We start from the raw sequence: 21,498 nt of genomic DNA, 5'->3' as shown, positions 1-21,498 counted from the left end.
TCTCCATATTATAGCCATTTCCTCGGCCGGCAGCTTACAAGAATTTGCCAAAAGTTAAATTTAGCTTTCGGGCGCGCCCTCCAACTACCTGGCCCCAGTTGTTCAAACGATGGATAGTGCTATCCGCTGGATAAATCACTATCCAGTGGATAACTCAATCGGTTTTGCTAGTGTTTATCCGCTGGATAGTGATTTATCCGGTGGATAGCGCTATCCATTGTTTGAACAACTGGGGCCTGTTAACTTAGCTTACACAAGGTTATGGATAAGGGTTTAAACCAGGATTATGAAATGGAGGGATAAATTGAACGTTTGAATTTAACCACTTCATCACCTTTCAATAAATACCATGAAAAACCCTTCGTCTGAATTCCGAGAGAAGAACTCCTTCTCTGCGCATACTTTTTTAAGACACACGATAGATACTTGACTCTAAAAAGGCACTCCGTTCTTTTTCATGTGAAAGACATGACATCAATGTTATTAAAATTGTACGACCCCGTAGATTCTCTTTACCAATTCCTACCAATAACGTCACGTTTCTGATTGAGTGTATCCTCCATCCCCTAGCCCAACTCTCCCCACATCTCCCCAAAGGTTTCCGGCAACAGAAAAGGAGGGTAATTTTCTCTCGATACTGGCGATTGCGGACTAGTGAGCATTTGATACCGGCGATTGTGGACTGGTGAGAAAAGTAGAAAGTGTCTTGCATCAAAGCACGGTTAACAACGTGTGAAGGGGGAAGCACAGTTGTACAATGGTATCATCGCCTCTAATCAACATGCCAGGTGCGTAAAGTATTCACATCCACGGTCAACTTTTTCCCTCTCCTCCATCCCTCGTATCCGTGCACGCACTTGGGTTGACACTTCCGGGCTCTTTTTACATCAGCAACGGAAAGGGTTTCTCTCAATGTGACCAACTAATTTTACTTTTGCCTATCGGATTTGGCAGTTCTATCGGGAGGATTTCTGTTTCTGCCGACTGAATTATAAGGCTGGACTGGAACAGACCGTGGACATTTTATATCTTCTAGGACTTTGAATCGGCGACATGCTCTTGTCTCATGAAACGCCTTTTTGCTTAGCTTAAAGTTGAGGAACGTACGAAAAATATGGAAAAATTGTGCAAGTGCAAGTTGTTTCATGTTTTCCGACTAGAGCGTGTCGCCGATTCAAGCATTTTATCTCTTACTTCACGGCAATTAAACATCTACAAGCACATTACGGGTAAGAAGCGAGTCTCGAGTTCAATTTCCAGCCTGGGCAGAGCAGCGCGGGTTATTTTTAGGACTAGGCTACCGTTCAAATGGATTCCTAGCACTACAAACTAACATTTGATAGTTAATTTTGAGTTGCCTATTCGTTTACCTAAGTAAAGGGGTCTTACTGTTACCTCAACGTTTTGGTCAGCGAAACGAGTTCAGTATGAAGAAAGTTTCAAATAAATCCCATTCGAAGCACCACAAAAATTCCTCCGCAGCACCGTTTTTTATTTGAACAGGTACTTTAAACATCTGAATACTCTATTTACAAGATGTGTAATTATTCCCTAACAAATAGTTGTTGGTCAGCTTCTGTTTCTTCTCTTCACGTACTTTTTGCCTCCCTTGATGCCCATTATTACAGATAAATTCTATGAAAATCATTATTGCCGAATGTAGCGTTGCATTTGGGACACTTCCGCTGTCTGGTATCATATCTGGTTTTTAAACACTCAAAACAGAATACATGGAAACACTTGGTCAAGATGGCATCTTTCTTTCGCGTGTTACAGCAAGGACAAGTCAATCTTGCCTGGAAGAAATAAATAAAAAAAATATCGTAAAAAACAAAGAGAACGAGCCGTTAAGGGTTATCTTGCGTTAAAATTGGTTTAAATAGCCCAGAGGCCCGTTTCTCGAAAGTCCCGATAACTTTTCGGGCCCGAAAAGCCATTTGTGAAACTGCCAACCGCTCGTTTTGGAAAGGCGACATTTTAACATGTTTTCAAGCTAACTAAAAGAAATATGTCTGTGAAGTTTGACGACTTAAATCCTCTCCGTTCTTGAGATACAAAAGGAATTGTGACACCCGAAAATGCCCCGAAAAGTTTCGGGACTTTCGAGAAACGGGCCCCTGGTCCCGAATTTAGTTAATCAAATATAATTAATACTTAACAATAAAATAAAATAAATTTACGTTTAGCTACAAATACGTACCAGTTTTAAATACAGGGGTAATAGTGGACTGAGAAGGTTTAAAAAACCTCAGAAGTCTGCCCTCAGTTTCTGAAAGGGGGCTGAGTAGGGAAGGGGGAGGAGGGGGGGGGATAGTCACGCTGTTGCATAGCGCAATCGGCACTTTCCGGACTGATGGAAATCTGTGAGGATGTCCAAAGATACATGGAATTCAGAATACCTTGTACTGTTTGATTTCTTCTAAGAGGATTTCATCCGCCGCTCCATACAAAACGTTTTTCTTTTCCTTATCCAGTCTGCGCTTCAAGCTCGCACATTCTTCCTGGAAAAAGAAAGTAACTCAGTGATGATTAGATTAGGCACAAATTCATAGCATTTGAAAACAAGGAAATGAACATTCGCTTGTCAAGTATGGAAACTAGGGCAACGAATAAAGCCATGATACAGCGGACGAGATTTGTTGGTCACTAAACTTTGCATATAAGCGTTAAGGTTGGAGCTGTCGAAGAGGCGGCGGGGTGGGGAGGGTGATCCTTTAAAAGACCTTACTTGTTGGTACGTTTTGTTTACCAAATACCGATGAAGTGATGATGCTAAAGAAATTGGATCCTATGCCGGTCTTGTGATTAAAACGGCAAATAAAACATAAAAACGTCAAACTTTGAAAGAAAATCTCTTTTGAGCATTGTCACAAAATCTGCAAGCGAATAAGGTGTGTTGAGAAGTTTTAAAACTGTGAAAAGTCGATTTCACGAACCCCCAAAGGCCCGGGAAGTTTTGTTAAAAATGTCCGTCAATGTATCCGTGTATCAGCGGCCTTTCAGGGGCATGTTATTGCAAGTTGGGCACTGGCAAAAATTAAAGTTCGTTACACCGAGGACTTTGTTACATAAAAGTTGTTCCTTTAAATCAAAGTCAAACATGGTTTTCATGTTACGTCAAGGCCGCCATGTTGGGAAATAAAAACAATGGATCAGTCTCTCATTGGCTCCTTCCGTTCGCCCATGCACCAGCATTCGCATGTTACACCACTTTTATCAGTGTCTCGAGGTTATCAAAGCTGAACACGCTTGAGAGAACGAAGCTCGGGTTGGGAGCTACAACAACTTGCAAAATTGGTGAGACACTCCCGTTAAAAAGACACTTTTCAACAATTCTGTTGTTTCAAGTCAAGCTATGATCATCGCAGTTATGAGCGCAATTTTTGCAATTGCGTAAAGAAGCCTGAAAAATTCAGGACTTCAACGGGGTTTGAACCCGTGACCTCGCGATACCAGTGCGACGCTCCAACCAACTGAGCTATGAAGCCACTGACGTTGGGAGCTGGTTATTTGTGGGTTTCCAATGTTCCCGTAAGGAATGATTCATTCCTCACGGGAACATTGGAACCCACAAATGAATTTTTCAGGCTTCTCTGCGCAATTGCAAAAATTGCGTTCATAACTGCGAGGATCATAGCTTCACTTGATTTCATATCCGCAGTTCATATATGATCCATTTCATATATCATTTGAGCAGGTTGACGTTTCTGGCAGCTATTCAGCTGATGTGGACCTGCTATACCCACCCACCCATACATGACAAAGGACAGCCACAACACCGGGAACTTCATCCTCTACTCTTCTTGAATAGTGTGTGGGTTCTTTAACGTCCCACAGGGAACTTACGAACATGGAAGACATCTGTGAGACGAGGCGTACGGTTTATAGTCCTTATCCGAGAAGACTTGAAAGTCTAACCATTTGCGAATGTAATTACAAAGGCAGCACTTTCTCCTCAGGTATTTAAAGACCCGGAGTGTCGGTCTGGCCGGAGTCGAAGTCACGACCTCCTGCATGGCAACCCGGTGCTCAACCAACTGAGCCACCGGTGCGCGGCCCCATACCCACCGGGATCTAGAACTCCAACATTTTCCACTTTCCCCCTCCCTCTCCCCTTTTCAATGTTGACTGTTCAGGTTTTCAGCATTATTGTATTTTGTATTGCTAGCAACATTGATAAGGAGAGGGGGAGGGGGGGGGGGGGGAAGGGGGCTGCAGCGAGATAACAGGTGGTTTCCAACCAATCTCTAGAGACGCAGATAACAATGCTGCAATGTGTAATTGTTGGTGGACGAACAAAAGGAGCTAATTAGAGATCTTTTGTTTTCGTCCACCAACATGGCAGCGATGACGTCACGTGAAAACCACCGATAGGTAAAGTAACAACGCCCCAAGAAGATGTGTCTCCATTTATTTTGCAACCTGTTGTAGCTTAATGTTTAGCTTTCCTTGTTAGGGGGTTACCTGCTGTTTAATGCAGTTATTTGTACACAACATCACTATGAAAATATCTAAACCACCAGTGTTTCACCTGAACTCTACGAGACTTGAATGCCTCTTCTTCCGAAGCACGAAGCTGTTCTGACAAACTCTCTTGTGCCTAAAAATTTAGCGAAAAGGTGAAACTTGGTCACATTATGAAGTTTTCACGAATATTCATAACCATCTAAAAAAATTGGTGCTTTGTTCTTGCCTCTTGAAATTGCTGTTGAAATGAGTCAAATCGGATTTTAATGTCCTGGGCTGCCTGTGAACTCTCTACTGCCTGTAAGAAGAAAATTGAGAAGAACGTGACCTTAAACAAAGCTGAAAGGAAAGGAAAGGAACTTTATTTAAGTGTCTAGTCGTTCTAGCGCTGGAGCGCTAATTGGGGACACTGTAAACTGAAATTAACAATGAAAGTAAATCAAGTCAAATCTTGGTTTTTTTTTTTTGGAGAGGGGAAACGGGAGTACCCGCAGAAATTCTCTCGGTGCAGAGTAGAGAACCAACAAACTCAACCCACATATGACGCCGAGTCTGGGAATCGAACTCGGGCCACATTGGTGGGAGGCAAGTGCCCTCACCACTGCGCCATCCCTACACCCCCAGCTGAAAGAAAGGAGACGTTAACAATTTTAGTTAGTTGTCATTTCATAAATTACAGACCTTCCTTTTGTGAAGTTCCATAGCTTGTTGCCTCAAATTGAGTTCCTTTTCAAGTGATGTCTGAAAAGATGAGAAAACGCATGGAGTACCTTGAAAGTTCAAAAATTTCTGGATTACACTTGCCGGGAAGGGACTGGGGTCTAGGTGACAACCCCATCCCCCCCTCCCCGAAGTTGTCGGGGACAGGATCTCATGGGCTCCTGTCGCGGATTTACAACCTGATGGGTGTCCACTCATTTTAAATTATTTACAATACATAAATAAATAACGAATAAAAAAGAAATAGATAAAGATCGTTCATATTACACGACAAAAATTCTACAATGAAACGAAAATTTATCACAATTACTTAAGATCAATAACTAATCGCTTAATACACTACACTAATCAAACACACGCCCGCACAGACAGTAGATATTCTAAATATAACTAGGTATACCTTGCAAATCATCAGCTTACTATTGCAGATACCGCATTATAAATTCTTACATCAAGAATTAAATACAGGGGGATTAAAACTAGACCACTTTTGTTGGAAAGTTTTCCGGTGTTGTTCCCGAAGGCTATTTGTTTTTCAACATTCATAGTGTTTGTAACTTGCTGTGTAAAAGCTCCAGCCTAGGAAAGGCACTTGTCAACTTGCAGGTGTAAATGTAATATCTTGCAATAAGGAGTAGGTGATGAACAAGCAAATCAGATATTTCGTCTACAATGCCCAGAAAAAAAAGATCGTTCGTTAACTGAACTAATTGCGGTGCGAAGATTGAATTTGATAAAAAAAATACAACCAAATAAAAAGAACCTCTCATATGACTAGAATAAATCTCTTTTTGTCCTTACCACAGCATTCTGCAGCGCCTTTTCACGCTCTTCCTGTTTCTTCACCAACTGAGTCTGCGTTTCGCGATGCGTGTTTAGAGACGTCACTTGATCAGCCAACACATCCATCTCTTCTCGAATCTGTTTCTGAATTTGATTGCCTTTGATGCGCTACATAAGAAAAACAAGAAAATCACATTTGACTTGATTTGCGTTAATTGTTAATTTCAGTTTACAGTGTTCACAATTAGTGCTCCAGCGCTAGAACGACTATAGACAGTTAAAGAAAGTTCCTTTCCTTTCCTTTTCAACGGGTTTAAGCTCGAAGGCAAGCCCAGGAATAATAAAGATCACGCGCGCGTGTGTGAGGAGACACGCGAGGTGATGAAGGAAGGCGTGGTCCAGTGGTTGGAGCTTTGCATGCCCGGCGTTGCGCCCGGTTCCAATCCTTCTCTTACCACAAAAGCCAATTAATGGAGACTGAGGAAGGGTTTATTTTTTTGCAAACGATGGTCCTGTAGCAATCATAATTCAACAGACCTATCTATTAGAGTGTAATGTGAAGTGCTAGTTTTCAACCCATATGAACCATGTGAGCGATTTTCAATTGAGTGTCGAAAGTAATTATTGAATTGCTTTGGTTTTGCATTACTTCACTAAGTGATTGGTTCAAAGTTCTCACGCCACTTTTTCAACCAATCAGAATTGAAACCAAAACCAATCATGGCTCGCGAGTGCACATTTTCCCGCGCTTTGTGTCGGCTACGTGTAATTACTTCGAGTTTTGATTGGTTTACTGGATTGTTTCCGTCCTTTTTGATTGGCCAAAGTAATTACTTTAGTTTTGGTTTTACGACACTTGATTGAAACTACCCATTCACACCTCAAACGCCCTAGGCCGCCCCCATTGACGAGTAAAATCATCTGGCTTTGGACAGAGTAAAATCTATTATAATAATAATTATCATTATTACGGTATTAGTCACTCTCAGGGGTCAATGGTTAAGTGGTTGCTCTCTGCCAAGTTGGGGTTTGAGTTTCTTTCAGGTTATTTTAGATCCTTTCAAATCGCCTCAAGAGATATAAAAAAATAGCTATTTAACAATTATTCACCTCAGTGGATGTGAATAGTAACCTCTTACTAACCGAGCACGAATACGGAAACGGACCGTTTCCATGGTAATGGTCCTCACTGTAAAATACCGACCAAAAACCAGCCAATCACAGTGCTCCATTTAGCCTGATAATTGTTTGCCATAAAATAATGTGGGATATTTACCGAGCCGCGAAGCGCGCGGAGAGCACTACATGAATTCACTTGCATGGTATATACTAAACAAGAATATGCAATTTCACAAGAGTATTTTCTGTCCTGCAGAATGAACGATCTCAGTTTAACTTAGAATACTATATATTCTTGGGTTTCACTCAAGTGATCAACAGCCATGTTTTTCAAGGAAAACAAGAAAAGACGTTAGCATAATAATAACTTTCAATTCCCGGAGGATTGGATCAGGACACCAACATGGCCGCCATGTCATTGTTTGGGGACACCAACATGGCGGCCGTGACGTCATGTGAAATCCAAGAATTCTCATGTTATACATCTGGATCCAGTTGTTCAAAAGGTGGATAACGTTATCTACCGGATAAATCACCGGCTATCCAGCATTGGATAGCGATATCCATCGTTTGAACAACTGGGGCCTCCCACCCTGTTTCGAATTTTTCTTTGTGGGCCTGTTTTCATTGCTAAGGCCAACACTCATATGGACTACATGGAAATATACAGCATTTTAAGTTACACGTAAGTTCGTCTCCAGGATCGTTGATCCCAGGAGATAAAAGGCCCCGGGAAAGAGTCCTATTGTATCTCTATTGTTACCTCAGACATTAGCTTCAAGTTAGCATCATCTTTTTCCCTCAGTTGCTGGAGAAGTCGTACGTTTTGTTCCTGCATTTCTTCAAATGCCTGACCAGTAAACTCCATCTCTGCTAACACGGCATCTTCCTCCTGAAGAGGCAAGACTGATGTTAACTTCCCGCAAAAGATAAAGCCAGCAGCAACCTTAGCAATCATTCAAACTCAGTGTTTTCAATGTTGAGTCAGAAAAATAAGTTCAATAAAAAGGAGTGATATTTGCTTAAACTTTTTTTCTTTTTACAAATGCGTCTCGAATTCGATTCCCAGATTCAGAGTCAGGTAACCCGGTGGAGGTTTTTTTTTGGCTTCTCTAGTCTGCTCCGAGAGGGTTTTTCCTTGCACTCAAACACCAATATTCAATTCGATTTGACCTTATCTTCGATTATTTTTTCTATAATGCTCCCCTACCCTTGATTTGCGACAATGGAAAGCGTCCTTAGATAGAGCGGTTTTCAATTGAGTGTCGAGAAACCAAAACCAAAGTAATTACGTTGGCCAATCAAAAAGGACGGAAACAATCCAATAAACCAATCAAAACTCGAAGTTTTTACACGTGTCGACACAAAGAGCGGGAAAATAGGGAATTTAAGAAACGACGACGGCTACGACTACGACAACGCCACAAAACAATAATGTCATTGGTTAAAAGAGCATAAATAATCGTGCTGCACGTGCAGCACGGATTTTAGCTCGTATTCTTGCGGTCCTCTGCATAACGACGACGTGAAATCACCAAATTTGAGGTTTTCACGACAACGTAAGCATGCAACAGAGTATCCTTCATTCTCTATTTTAACTTTGAAACCGCTTGTACCAATTTATTTTTAGGACACTTTGCTCACATTGTAGGACGTGAACGAGACTGAATAATAAGACTTATGATAGAGCCAAGTTATATTTTGAGGTGACGTTTTCGTCGACCGTCGCCGTCGTAGATCTTAAATTAGGGACCTTAAGATCTACGACGGCGACGTCGACGAAAACGTCACCTCAAAATAGAACTTTGCTCTAGTAAAAGTCTTTCGCGATTATTCCATCTCGTTCACGGGGTACAATGTGGGTGAAGTATCCGAAAAATAAATTGGTACGAGCGGTTTCAGACTGAAAAAAGAGAATGAAAGATTCTCTGTTGCATGCCCACGTTGTCGTCAAAACCTAAAATTTCGTCATTTCACGTCGTCCTCACCCAGAGAACCGCAAAAATATGAGCTAAAATCCGTGCTGCACGTGCAGCACGATTATTTATGCTCTTTTGACCAATGATATCATTGTTTTGTGGCGTTTTCGTCGACGTCGTCGTCGTAGATCTTAAACTCCCTATTAGGCAGCTTACGAAACGAGGACGACGACGGTTACGAGGACTTCATTTAAAAATATATGAGTTCGCGTTATTCATAACACTACGAATTTCATGTCGTTTCCCGTTAAAAATGTGTAGTAACTGTCGAGGAATTAAACTGGTATGAGTGGGTTGGAAGTGTACAGAGAGAACTGAAAATTCATCGTCATGTGCTAACGTCCTCCACAGAACCTTGAATATGGTCATTTCACGTCGTCAGTTAGGAGATGACGGCAAAGAAATGTACCAAAATGTAAAACGCACGTGCAGAGCCATTGTTTTTGCTCACCAAACCTATTGTTTTGTAGCGTCGTCGTTGCCGTCGGTGTCGTCGTTTCGTAAGCTCCCTATTCCCTATTGTGCACGCGCGAGCCACGATTGGTTTTGGTTTCACTTCTGATTGGTTGAAAAAGTGGCGCGAGAACTTTGAACCAATCACTGAGTGAAGTAATGCAAAATCAAAGTAATTTGCTAATTACTTTCGACACTCAACTGAAAACCGCTCTAACACGATGTCCATGACGTAACTTAGAAATCAAGGAGAAGTGCTTTCATAGCTGTGGATGAGTTACTTGGCCTACGTATTTAAACAAGGCTGCTTATGGCGTTTCTTTGATACAATCCTCTGCCGTTTTACGTAAAATGCAGACTGGTGAGCATTGCATCAGCAGCAGCCTCGCTTCCATTCAGAGACCAGTTCACTCTGCATACTGTACAACTGTTAAATTTGCTTGTGTTGTATGGCACTTTCAAAAAAACTAAATCTTCTTTACCTGTTTAGTTGCCGCCAAGTTTTTCTGAAGCTGTTCAATGGTCTCGTCTGCCATCTTCAATCGTCGTATAGCTTCTTCATCAGCTAAAGCTCCTTTATGCTTTTCAAGTTCTCTTTCAAGGTTTTCTATCCGAACCTTCTGTTCCTCTATTACTTCCTTTAGGCGTTTTTCCTCCGATATAAGCTGACAGGCAAAACAAAACAAATATTTTTGGATGATAATTTAAAGAACTATGTCAGTGGTGAAATCTCGCTTCAGTCAAGTAGCTTCACTAAAGCGGCGGGTCTAAAACACAGGTCACCGGTAGCAAGTCAGTGTACATGTCCCTGTGATACAGAATGATAAATAAACAACACCAAAAGTGTCTCCTAGTCATAATCACTCCACAAAAATGTTCTTTCAGGTCCAGGGAAAACTATTGGCTTACTTGTTTATCAGTGACCTGAGCAATTTTACCTGTGTTTTCAACCTGCCTCCACTAAAGTGATAAGAAGAATGGCAAAATTCTGCATTCTTACAGACTGCGAGCATTCCTTCATTCGCTTCTTAATTTGTCGAGCCTGAGGCGCAAAAAAACACCGGGGCCAGCGAAATCTGGGCGTGAGGAGGAGAGTGCGAAAGGACGAAATGTAGGGTGTTGTTGGAGAGCTTTCATGTTGCCATGGTAACCTATTACGTCACAACCGTGGGCGCATTTTGTTAACCAATAATTGGTGTTTCATATGGTACCGTGACATTGCTGATGTGATACAGTATAGTAGTTATAGCCCTTCTAATAAGGTCTCTTAAAAGTGGTGAAACTGGTTCCAGCCACCTTAATGCAAAAAAGTCTCAATTCCTCACTTCAACTTTGTCCCTGAGATCTTTTGCAGCTCCCTTGTAAACGTCTAATAACAGCTTCATCTCTTTTTGACTTTCCTCAGATTTTCTGAAGGATGCAAAACAATTAATATTTAAGCATGTTATATACACAATGAGTGGCAAGGTGTTCTGTTAAAGTAAATGCCAGTTGTTTGAAGGGTGGATAGTGCTATCGACTGGATAAATCACTATCCAATGGATAACTCAATATGTTTTGCTAGTGTTTATCTGGTGCATAGTGTTATCCACCTTTGGCAAAAACGTCATGCTAGCTCCCACATAGAGCACTAATAACAGGCTACAATTCAGCCCCAGACCTCTGATCTGAGGCATGAATTTAGAGATGAAGTATAAAGCATAGCAAGATGAGTTTCAAGGATGGATTGTAGCAAAACAATTTTGGTCATGAGGTTTAAGCCATGACTGAAGTGATGAAGGGGGAAAGGGGAAAGGGGGGAGGGGTGTTTTAATGGTCAGCATTTGGGTGGGACCAGAAACACTGTGTCAAGATCCAGATGGAAGTTCCACAAAGCCAAATGGCTGCAAAGAAGTTGTTTGACAACCAAACCTACATGTAAAACCAATAACATTCAATTTCATATCTGAACGTTCAGAACCTCCCTTATTGATTATTTTAAGCTCAGAGATTGCTTTAAGAACTCTACCACTTCAGAAAGTGCAAACTTGGGAGCAAACCACTTGCTTTCAAAAACCTGTCCACACTCACTTTAAGTTTGCCCTTAGTTCCTTAAGTTCTTCAAAGCTGGATTTGCTAGAAGATGCTTCTTCTTCTCCCTCTTCTATTTCACCCTCTTCTTCCAGTTTTGATGAATTTGTTTCTGTTTCTTCTTTCACCATTTCACTTTCTTCTTGAGTTTCTTGGCCAGGTTGCTCAGGCTTCTGCTCTGTCTCTTTGGCAGCTTTTAATTCTTCTGATAACTGGAACAAACAAACACACACAAAAAAACATTTTTTACATTAAATTACATAAAAAATCTTTAATCCTATTCCAGCCCAAAAAGCCATTGAGAAATTGTGTTCAGCTTATTCTGAAAAACTAAGCATCCTGTGAATTCTCTTCCAAGGAAGAAATGCAATAATTATTACAATGTTCAAAGTTTTAAATCCTCTTTCTTTCAAAGAAACCAAAAGCCCCATCCAAAAAAGACTCCGAAATTTCAGGACTTCAAAGAAAGAGGCCTCAGGATTGTTAGAGGAGAGTAAGGCAAATTGACAAGGGTGGTGTGGGGAGGAAGAGAAAAAAATTGGAGTGAGAGACTGGGGACAAGAATGCAGCATTCATACACTGTACCTCTGCATGATACTTTACCATTTGAGAAAGATGACTCACAGTCTCTCTGCATTTTTATCTTTTTCCTTCCTGACAGCATGCAAACATATTTTTTTCCACCATTGTTTGAAGTTTTATTACCTTAACAACTTGGACCTGAGCTTCGCTGAATTTTCTTTTATATCTGGATACTTCAACCTTCAGCTGCTGATTATGACTCTAAAGATGTCAAAATTAATCACAATTTGGGTAAGTGAATGAGACGTAAAACATGCCTTTTTTCAAAATATACACCAACAGTGCTTTCAGCCACTAGGTACTGTATTTTGACAAGGATTGAATGTAAAAATTGAAATGAATGGTACCTGTAAACTGCTCAACATGTGACTCATCTCCTTGGTCATGGGGCCTGCATTGAAAGGGATGAAAAATTCAAAACCACAAGAATTTGTGGAAATCAGGCTCTACAGTTTTACCACCTGTTGATACTTTAATCCAGTCAGGTGATGTGATATGTCAGAATGATATTGATCAACTAAACCTCAGCTCACAATGACATTTGGAATTAAGAAGTGTGTGTTCTAAGCAAGTTTTAGCCTGGGAAAACTTAAGCTACAATATTATTATTATAATTATTATTTGCTATTATAAAATAAGTGAACACCTCTCCCACTGAAAATTCAGTACATATGACACCCCTGAAAAGTATAATAATAATTAATCCTCCTGATGGGAAAACCCCTACCTGTCTGTTCATTGGCTTTGAGGTTTTGTTCAAATTCCATTCTCAACAAATCATAGTCTCTTTTAACTTGAAGTAGTGCATCATGAAGTTCTGTGATCTCAGCTTTGTATTTCTTTTGTATTGTGACATTGTTTGACTGTAAGAGAAAGCACAAAAGTTTTTATTCTGTTGACAAGTGTGCATGGAGAAGACTCACCTCCTTTAAACATAGAGGAAAAACAAATCAACTTATTAATACATTTTGCTGTTTTTTTTAGGTTGACACAGAGCAAATGATAGGAGGAGTGTGCCACTTGGAACTTCTTCAAGGGATATTCATCACCTTGCTGTACAGGCTGCAACCCTAACCCTAACCCGGCAGTCCAGCTATATTTCAGATCTTTCATCAAGCATTGTAAGAACATTATGTAAGCTAAGTGCTAGTATAAATAATGAACAAGCCATGAACAACAAAAATGAAGGTTTTTCAAAGATGAGTATACCTCAATTTGCTCAAGCTGCAAAACGTGTTGTGTTTTAGTTGTGCTCAGAACTCGACGCGTATCTTCAAGTTGCTGACGAAGCTAAAAGAGAGAGACTAATATGAATATCCTGTATCTTCCAATAGACCATAATTTATTCATAAATGGTAGCCAAGAAATTATTCTTTTGCCTTTGTGCTAATCATCCTCAGTGGCCTCACTTTGGAGCAAAAATTCTTTTGAATTTTGTTTTTGTTAACAAGGCTAGTGAGGATGATTAGCATAACAATAAAAGAATTATTACTTAGCTTCCATTTATGAATACAGTCTATGAATGCCATATTTTATATGAATAATAATCATACCCCTGCGAGAGAAATCTTTTTTCACCCTTAACCTTCCAAAAAGTTGCCATTTACTATCCCTTGATCTCTAAAATGCTGTATTTTGCCAGAGAAGACAACGAGTGTCTTAATGTATATGCCCTCTGCTTTCTTTTGTCAAGTCAAAATAAGTTTAACATAGATTGATTTGTAATTTCTTTGTCTCTATTTCTGATAATGAATACCAGATGCGAAGAACTTACAAATAAACCTAGGCTAAAATCATTTTCACCTAAAATCAAATTTAACATGCGACACAGATACTGTATCATCTTTCCTTACCATAAGCCAAAAGGCAGAAAAAGTCTGCATGATATTGATAAAATACACTGGGCTTTCCTGCCTCAAACGTATTGTAAGATTGCAGAGAGGACAAAGAACTGAACATTCTCAAATTTATTATACATTTTATTAACATTTTTTTATCAAGTGACCTGAGTGACTTCTCCATATACAACTGAGAATTGTGATTGCAGACATTTATATGAGGCTGTTTGAAGAACTGCAGTTTCTGGCATGTGGTTTACCTATAAAATGATGCAAGCGCAATGTGTTAATTCAGTTCACATCAATAATTATCGATAGCATAAAGATCTTCACAAATGAAAAGCAGTCACATGGACATGTTTATTTCATTGCCAACCTCAAGCTTAAGTTTTTCCAGTTCTTGCTGAGAGGTGATAAAACTCTCACTGAGTTTTTCCAACTCTTCGAGCCTTGTTTTTGCAACATCACGCAAGTCATCAAGCTCTGTTGATATCTCATCATTCTAAAATAAAGGCAACAAATGACTCTTTTATGGTCTGGACCCTACCCCAACTTGTATCTGGAAATACTGGTAACAAAATATGAGTGCGGTTGGTCCATTAGAGGGAAATTTAAAAAAAAAAATGGTTTGGGCTTCCCCTGAATATGTGCAGGTTTTGCCGAAACACAATAACACATTTTGCGTCAAAATTGTATTACCATGCAAAAAGTATTTTGAAAAACACCCCTACCTAAAAAAAAAACTACGGTAACAAGAAAGCTTAGAATAGATCAGCAAATTGTGATAGGGGATGTGACAAAAAGTTTGACTGTTACCTGAGCTGGTCCGGCCACTCCAGGTTCACCAGGTGTAGCATTTCCTTCTCTCAGTCTTTTATTCAAATCTTCCAGCTCATTTAACCTCTTAACCAAATTTTCAACTCTGTGATTGGCCTTTTGGAGTTCATAGGCTGCATCTTGGAGCTCAGTGTTTACCTGAGAAATCTCCTTTTGACATAAGGCATACTTATCTCTAATTTCTGAAAACTAAAAAACAATATTCTTAAGGACAATATATTGAGCATGAATAAAAGATAAAGAAAGATTGTGTAATTTGTACATGAATCAATCTGCTCAGTCATGCAACCCACCCTAACCCCATAGGCCAGAACAACACAAGCGAGGCAATATCCACCATTGCATGTGCAAATTGTTTAAATTTTAAACACAGAAAATTGGGCCTTAGCTACATGTATATCATCCTTTTCTCATAGAACAAGATGGTCAGTAACCATTTGCAGACGTTGTTACAAAAAAGGCACAATCTCCTCCCAATCAATTGTCTCTGAGTGTTCGCCAAATCATCACTGGAATACACACCGTAATGAACCCAATTATTTTCAAAAGTAACTCAGTAAGCCAAACAAAACTGTTTGGTTCTTAATTGGTGATAAGCCATTGCTAGTGATCATATTTTTTGAATCTTCCAAGAGCAAGATCATTGTGCCAGCTGCCAGTACCTCAAGTGACGTAGTCTGTTGCTTTTCATGCAGAGAAGTGACCAGCTCCCTAAGTTGTTTGTTGTCAGCTTCCAGGATGGGTTTTGTTTGCTTCTTCTCACTTGCTTTTTCACCAGTAGCTGCAGGCTGCTCCCTTTCATCTTCATTTTTATCAAAATTACACAAAGACATTAAATTTTTTGATTATCACAAAAGTGATCACACACACTGGATGAACAGTTTTAATTAAAGTACAAAGCACTCGTCTTTGTCATCATCTAAAGTGCTCTTAGCCTGCATTAGAGTGGTTTTCAATTGAGTGTCGAAAGCAATTAGCGAATTGCTTTAGTTTTGCATTACTTCACTCAGTGATTGGTTCAAAGCCCTCGCGCCATTTTTTTCAACCAATCAGAAGTGAAACCAAAACCAATCGTGCCTTGCGCATGCACATTTTCCCGCGCTTTGTGTCGGCTACGTGTAATTACTTCGAGTTTTGATTGGTTTGCCGGATTGTCTTCGTCCTTTTTGATTGGCCAAAGTAATTAATTTGGTTTTGGTTTTACGACACTCTATTGAAACTCGCTCTAATTACTTGTAATATTTTGTTAGAATTATGATAATTCTACTGTTGCATGGATTTATCTGGTTGGTTCCTAACAATAACAACATTACATTTTGTTTGTTTGTGTAAAAACATGTTATTGTGGGCCACAATATTATCTTTGGCTGGGGTGGGTCCAGGTTTTTAGCAGACGGGGTTCAATTAAAGGGGCTTTCAGGGGGCATCCTCCCACGGAAATTTTTGAAATTTCAGGTCTTATTATTAACAAAGCTGCATAAAAATGGTGCAAATTTCCATTGATAAAACTATGATAAAGATATACTGTAATTCAAAAGAGCCACATTCACAGTGAACCAAAAAATTAGTCGTTTTTCAAGGAGGAAATGTATTTAGCTTTATTGAGCAGCAGAGGCTTAACTTGGTTTTGAATTTATTTCATTTAAGATTGACTGCACTCATTTTATATTTTTACAAGTTTTTGACATTAGCTACTTAATTTAGGGGGTGCAATCAAACCCCCCAAACACCCCCCCCCCCCAGCATTGTCCTCTACCGGTATGCAAACAAGCTACATCCAAAACTTAAAGTTTTGCTTGTTTGCTGGTGTGTAAAGGGTTAGGGTCAAGGACCAGCCCCAGTTGTTCAAAAGTTGGATAACCCTATCAGCCAGATTAATCACTTTCCATTGGATAGCACAATTGGTTTTACTATGACTTATCCACTGGATACTGATTTATCCGGTGGATAGTGCAATCCATCATTTGAAAAACTAGGAACAGAGGGATAAAATTACAAGTTTGTAATGTATGATTCAGGGAAAACAACATTGTTTTCTCTTGATTGTAGGTGACCAGCAAAAACCAAGAAATTTGGCATATGCCAAAATTACACATACGGCATATTTAAAAACATTCTCAACAATTAATTATTAGGCACTTGAGGATTGTTCAAATTGTGCTTTTTTCACCCATAAGTGCTTACATAAATGCACTGTGTATATATTGCTTCAAGCGAAGTGTAGATTCAAGTGTAAAAACAGTGGATACTTCAACTATGATGATCATTCTAACTTTTAAAAAAGGTTAAATACAGTTTTTAACAAAGTTAAGAACAAACAGCAGTAGTGGTCTGGGTCCGTCAGTTGTCTACTGTAAGATCGGTCAGCAGTATTTGGCACAGGTGCATGCTCATTCAGTCGCTTAACCACATAGCAATTCATCAGACATTTTGCCAGTCACCATGTGCTGTGGTTGTCCAGTTGGGCTTTGCTTTCCCTCCTCCCCTTCCTACATGACTGTACTTCCACTGTGTGACAGGTGTCTAGAAGCCTGGAGTGGGGACCCATTGCTGGCCATGGGAGTATTACTCGGTCAAGGGGCTGGCTGGCTGGTCACCAGTGGAAGCCCCAGGACATAATTATTATTATCTGAGGCATCCAACTTTCATTTAGCACAGGGGTTTCAATAACTTTTGAAGTAGATGCTTGGGGTAATCAATGTAAGCAGCAGTCACTCTTGTCTTTTACAAGGGTTTGAATAAAAATCAAGGCAGAGTTTCCAGCGGCAAGAGGCAAATTTCTGACAAACAGGTGGCGGTATACTACCGGTAACCAGCTTCTAATGAAACCCCTGTAGCAATGCAGTTGTAACTTATAAAACTAATGATACCTTGACTTCCATCTCCAACTATGTCAATGTCTTCATTTGTTGACTCTATTTCTTCGGTAGATGCTGGTGTAGATTTTATTGGCCCAGACATCTCAACATAATGTAACAATTTTTTTGTGTGTTCTTTGGTAGCAGCAGATCGTTTGGCCACTTCTTGTCTGACATGTTCTGAGTCCAAATTTGCCAAGTAATCCAAGTAGGAAAGAGTTGCCTCATTGGATGTCTGTTCTGAGTCCTCTTCCACAACACCTTCATATCTTTGTAGTATAGTCTTGATGTCTTCGTCAAGCTACAAAAGAAGCATTGGGCTCACATTTTGATCATTGATCAAACAAAGCAAAAGGAGATACATTTAATAAAATTTTTACTGACAGCCTGAAGGATACATAGGTTTCGAGGAGCCATTATTAAATAAGTGACAAATCTAAGACAATACCTGCATCCAGTGTCTGTTAATAACAGAGATGATATTGAGATCAGATTGTCGTTGTTTTTTTAGTTCCTCCACTTGCTCTTTTAGCTTTTCCTCCTCTCCTTTCAATTCCTCCAATCTTTCACCAAGCTTTTTATTTTGGAACTTCAAAACCTTCAAATTCATTTCATCCTAAAAGAATACAAGCAAAATCGACACCATGGCGTTGGTCAAAATCAAATTACCGGGTAGGTTGGTTTTGGTTTACAGCATGTTTGATTCCCCTTCTGTCTTCACTAGTGTCATTTCTGTAGTGTTGTGGCATGAAAATGAAATGCAGTTATTGTTGTCAGTAATAATTACCATTACGTGTAGTACGGCCCTTAGGGAGTAACTTATTTTATTGTTTGTAAAGTACAGTATTAAGGTCCGAGATCATTGTCAGATTTGTATTGGGGTTCTACGATTTCCACAGACACAAATATAACTTTTATTCACACACACGTTTGTTTTTAGGTGTCTAAAATTCTGTTTTTTATCTTGTCCTTCATATTCATAGTAAAACAATAAGTTTGCTTTGTGTCATTAGTCATTAACTAAAGAAGAATGTTAATTTTGTCACTGCTCACAGGAAAACTTGCTTAGTTATTTTATAAGCAGCATGCAGCTTCTGTATTTGTTTCCCATACCTGGTCAAAGTTATTGCATCAGTCAATACTTTGCGTAAAATCTGTCAAAAGGCTAAAGTACCGTACATCCAGACCTTTAGAATTAGGTTGTTTCTAACAATAATAATTAATAGTATTGATTTTGGACAAAACACGCGTGAAATTATTCCTTAATTTCACGAGTATACCATTAAATTAGCTATTAATATCATGGGTGACAAATTACATTCACAAGACACCATTTTGGAACTACAGGAAAAGTTGCCATGCCAACACTGTAATTTCACATGTGAAATTATAAATTAACGCTGAAATTTCGCACCAAAATTAAGGAGCAATTTTTCACCCATGTTATGATTATTATTATGATTATTATGATTATGATTGTTATTATTATTATTATAGAACAATCTACAGTACTGCTGGAAATGCTACATGCATGTACTTGTAGTTTTAATACACAATAATTTATATTCTTTGCAACATCAGAAAAAATACATAATTATTTTTGCAGCTTTGAAGAAGAACAAGAAATCTTCAGTAATGTGATAATTAACAATTAGACATGCGGGCTACGGGTCAATAGCCCATGAGGTGAAGCCGAATGGGCTATTGACCCGTGGCCCTTGAGGGCGAAGGGTCTAATTGTTTTAGTATCACCCAACCAGTCGCACAGAAAAGGCAATAATAAAGTTAGCAAATGCAAGTTGAAAATATATTTATTTGGGAATAAAACAAAAGAAAACGTCATGCTTTTCGCTACTCGAGGACTATTACTAATAGTCCTCTAGTAGCGTAGCCAATCAAAATGCAGCATTTGCATTAGTCCACTAGTTGGGTGATACTAACATCAGTTATACATAGGGGATAGACAAATTCCTGACCATGCGTAATCAGAGATACACTTGCATTTAAGCTTAATAATACCAACCTCAGTTGACACTGCACCTATGTTTACTGGTGGAATCATTTTTGTAAGAGCCTGTTTCTTCGCCGGGGGTGTACCCGACGTTTCTGGTTGAGATCTTTTCATATTTCCTTCCATGAACGTGCAATTGACTCGTCTTTTTCAGCTAATTTTTAGTCATTTTTCCCGCAGTTGCAAGACGCCATCTTGTATTCGAAACTTTAGTAGCCCGCGATAACATTTCAGTTGGGTAAGTACTTTAAGTAGATATTTCATGTATTCCTTATTATAATGCACAAGTCTTTGGTTACTAGTATCTCGCTGATTTTGCAAGAACAAGGGACAGTTCGTTGTTTTGAAAGATTGCACCTTACTAGAACTGGGGTTCGAGCTCTGTACAGGTAGCATTTGTATATATTCCATTTCATTCTAAGAAGATTCCCGTATGAATAGCAAACACAAGTCGGTGTACAGCTGTTCACGCTCTGGAACGCATCATGGGCAATAAGGGCAAGATGGAGAGAAATTCAAACGTTTGTGTGGAAGTTCAAAATAATGAAAGTATTCATGATATGTAATTTTGGGGTTTTTTATTTTCCAAAACAGAGGATATATGTTCAAAGGTGCGGCAGAATAAAATTGGAGAGAATGGCTATTGTATAAATTATTATATTAAACAAAGTTTCTGCCATACATTTCCTGTCATTCCAAAGGCACAAAATTACAGAGAATGTATGGAGAAAAAAAAGCAACGTTTAGGAATTCCAAAGAATAGATACAGAGTCCAGTTCATCTCAATTGTGAAATTGAACTTATTTGTTTGGTTTATGAAGGCGAAAGTCTATAAAGTAGAGTCACAAACCTTTGAATTTCCTGCCAAGTTGCCCAGATTACCCATGATGCACTCAAGAGGGTGAACTGGTGTATAGCCACTGCGTTCAATGATAGCTAATGATCACAATGTTATGAATGTGCTTTTTCCTAAATCTGTCATGGTTATAATTACTGAAGCACACTTATTGTTTGCTTTTATTCCTGCCAAGGACGATGGCATCCAGTGATTCACAAGTCAACTTTCAAGATGTGCAAGAAGCAGCCAAAAGAATCAATTCATATGTACACAGAACACCAGTAATGACTTGCACAACTCTTGACAATATGGCGGGTAGAGAATTGCACTTCAAATGTGAACTGTTCCAAAAAATTGGAGCTTTTAAGGTTGAGTCTTTATTATAATACAGCAATGTGTTGCGATTCCCCTATATTATTATCATTATTATCATTATTATTATTATTATTATTATTATTATTATTATTATTATTATTATACGAAATTAATGCTCTTTGTACCAGAATGTTTCGTTCATCACGAAATTAATGCGTGACGTTTTTATGTGACATGACGTAACAATGCCTTACGTAATTGATTGATAAGATCGTTGAAGCCGACACTACTAGTCGCAGATTTGAGAGACACCAATGGGTATGTAAATATTGTTCTTTGTTAATGTCTATTAATCCCGGCATTTGTTAACTATAATGCTAATCTGTTAATAGATTTTGAATACTTTCCTGTAAACAAGATGAGAGAATAAACTGTGGAATATTTGGAACCTTGGCGATTGTTGCGACTAGCAGAACATTCAAAATCCATGGTATAATGGCAGGCGACGCCCTGAAGATACGTAGAAGCGCGAACACAAGATTCACGAGAAAAAAAGAACGAATTCTTCCAGGTGATAGCTGAAGATAAAGGTACTGTACTGAGATTCTGAGAACAAAGTTTAAAGAGC

The 21,498-nt window shown here is 39.2% G+C and overlaps 2 protein-coding genes across 4 annotated transcripts in view; one reads left to right on the top strand and one right to left on the bottom strand.

Annotated features, from left to right (window-relative positions):
• Window positions 1-1,474: 1,474 nt before the first annotated feature.
• On the bottom strand, window positions 1,475-19,934 carry LOC137974882 (E3 ubiquitin-protein ligase BRE1B-like). The gene is made up of 21 exons (XM_068821882.1): window positions 19,730-19,934; window positions 18,155-18,322; window positions 17,719-18,007; window positions 15,511-15,650; window positions 14,828-15,037; window positions 14,388-14,513; window positions 14,179-14,271; window positions 13,383-13,463; window positions 12,901-13,036; window positions 12,521-12,564; window positions 12,297-12,374; window positions 11,592-11,803; window positions 10,847-10,931; window positions 10,004-10,186; window positions 7,853-7,981; window positions 5,989-6,138; window positions 5,149-5,208; window positions 4,694-4,765; window positions 4,532-4,600; window positions 2,400-2,501; window positions 1,475-1,796 (listed from the first exon to the last, which is right to left on the bottom strand). The coding sequence occupies exons 1-21, from the start codon at window positions 19,841-19,843 to the stop codon at window positions 1,623-1,625; spliced, it is 2,715 nt and encodes a 904-aa protein (XP_068677983.1). The 5' UTR covers window positions 19,844-19,934; the 3' UTR covers window positions 1,475-1,622.
• Window positions 19,635-21,498, top strand: part of LOC137974883 (serine racemase-like) — a 9,983-nt gene continuing 8,119 nt past the window's right edge. The window contains exons 1-3 of one of the 3 annotated variants that reach the window (XM_068821885.1): window positions 19,635-19,772; window positions 19,898-19,955; window positions 20,749-20,923. In XM_068821885.1, the coding sequence (XP_068677986.1) occupies window positions 20,753-20,923 (171 nt within the window). In that variant the 5' untranslated portion in view covers window positions 19,635-19,772; window positions 19,898-19,955; window positions 20,749-20,752. Of the gene's footprint in view, window positions 19,773-19,895; window positions 19,956-20,000; window positions 20,107-20,748; window positions 20,924-21,498 lie in introns of those variants that run through there. The other 2 variants (XM_068821886.1, XM_068821883.1) reach the window with 2 other exon arrangements.

Source organism: Montipora foliosa, chromosome 11 (genome assembly GCF_036669935.1).
Source record: "Montipora foliosa isolate CH-2021 chromosome 11, ASM3666993v2, whole genome shotgun sequence".
NCBI classification, from domain to species: domain Eukaryota; kingdom Metazoa; phylum Cnidaria; class Anthozoa; order Scleractinia; family Acroporidae; genus Montipora; species Montipora foliosa.
This window is presented reverse-complemented; position numbering and strand designations above follow the sequence as displayed.

What these genes read in the sequence shown, in the direction of transcription:
- LOC137974882 (XM_068821882.1), bottom strand. Translation starts at nt 19,843, where the DNA reads ATGGAAGGAAATATGAAAAGATCTCAACCAGAAACGTCGGGTACACCC. An exon ending in AACAGACTACGTCACTTGAG is followed by an intron (nt 15,038 to 15,510) that starts GTACTGGCAGCT and finishes ATTGTTTTTTAG; the next exon opens with TTTTCAGAAATTAGAGATAA. An exon ending in ACTTGGCGGCAACTAAACAG is followed by an intron (nt 7,982 to 10,003) that starts GTAAAGAAGATT and finishes TTGCCTCTTCAG; the next exon opens with GAGGAAGATGCCGTGTTAGC.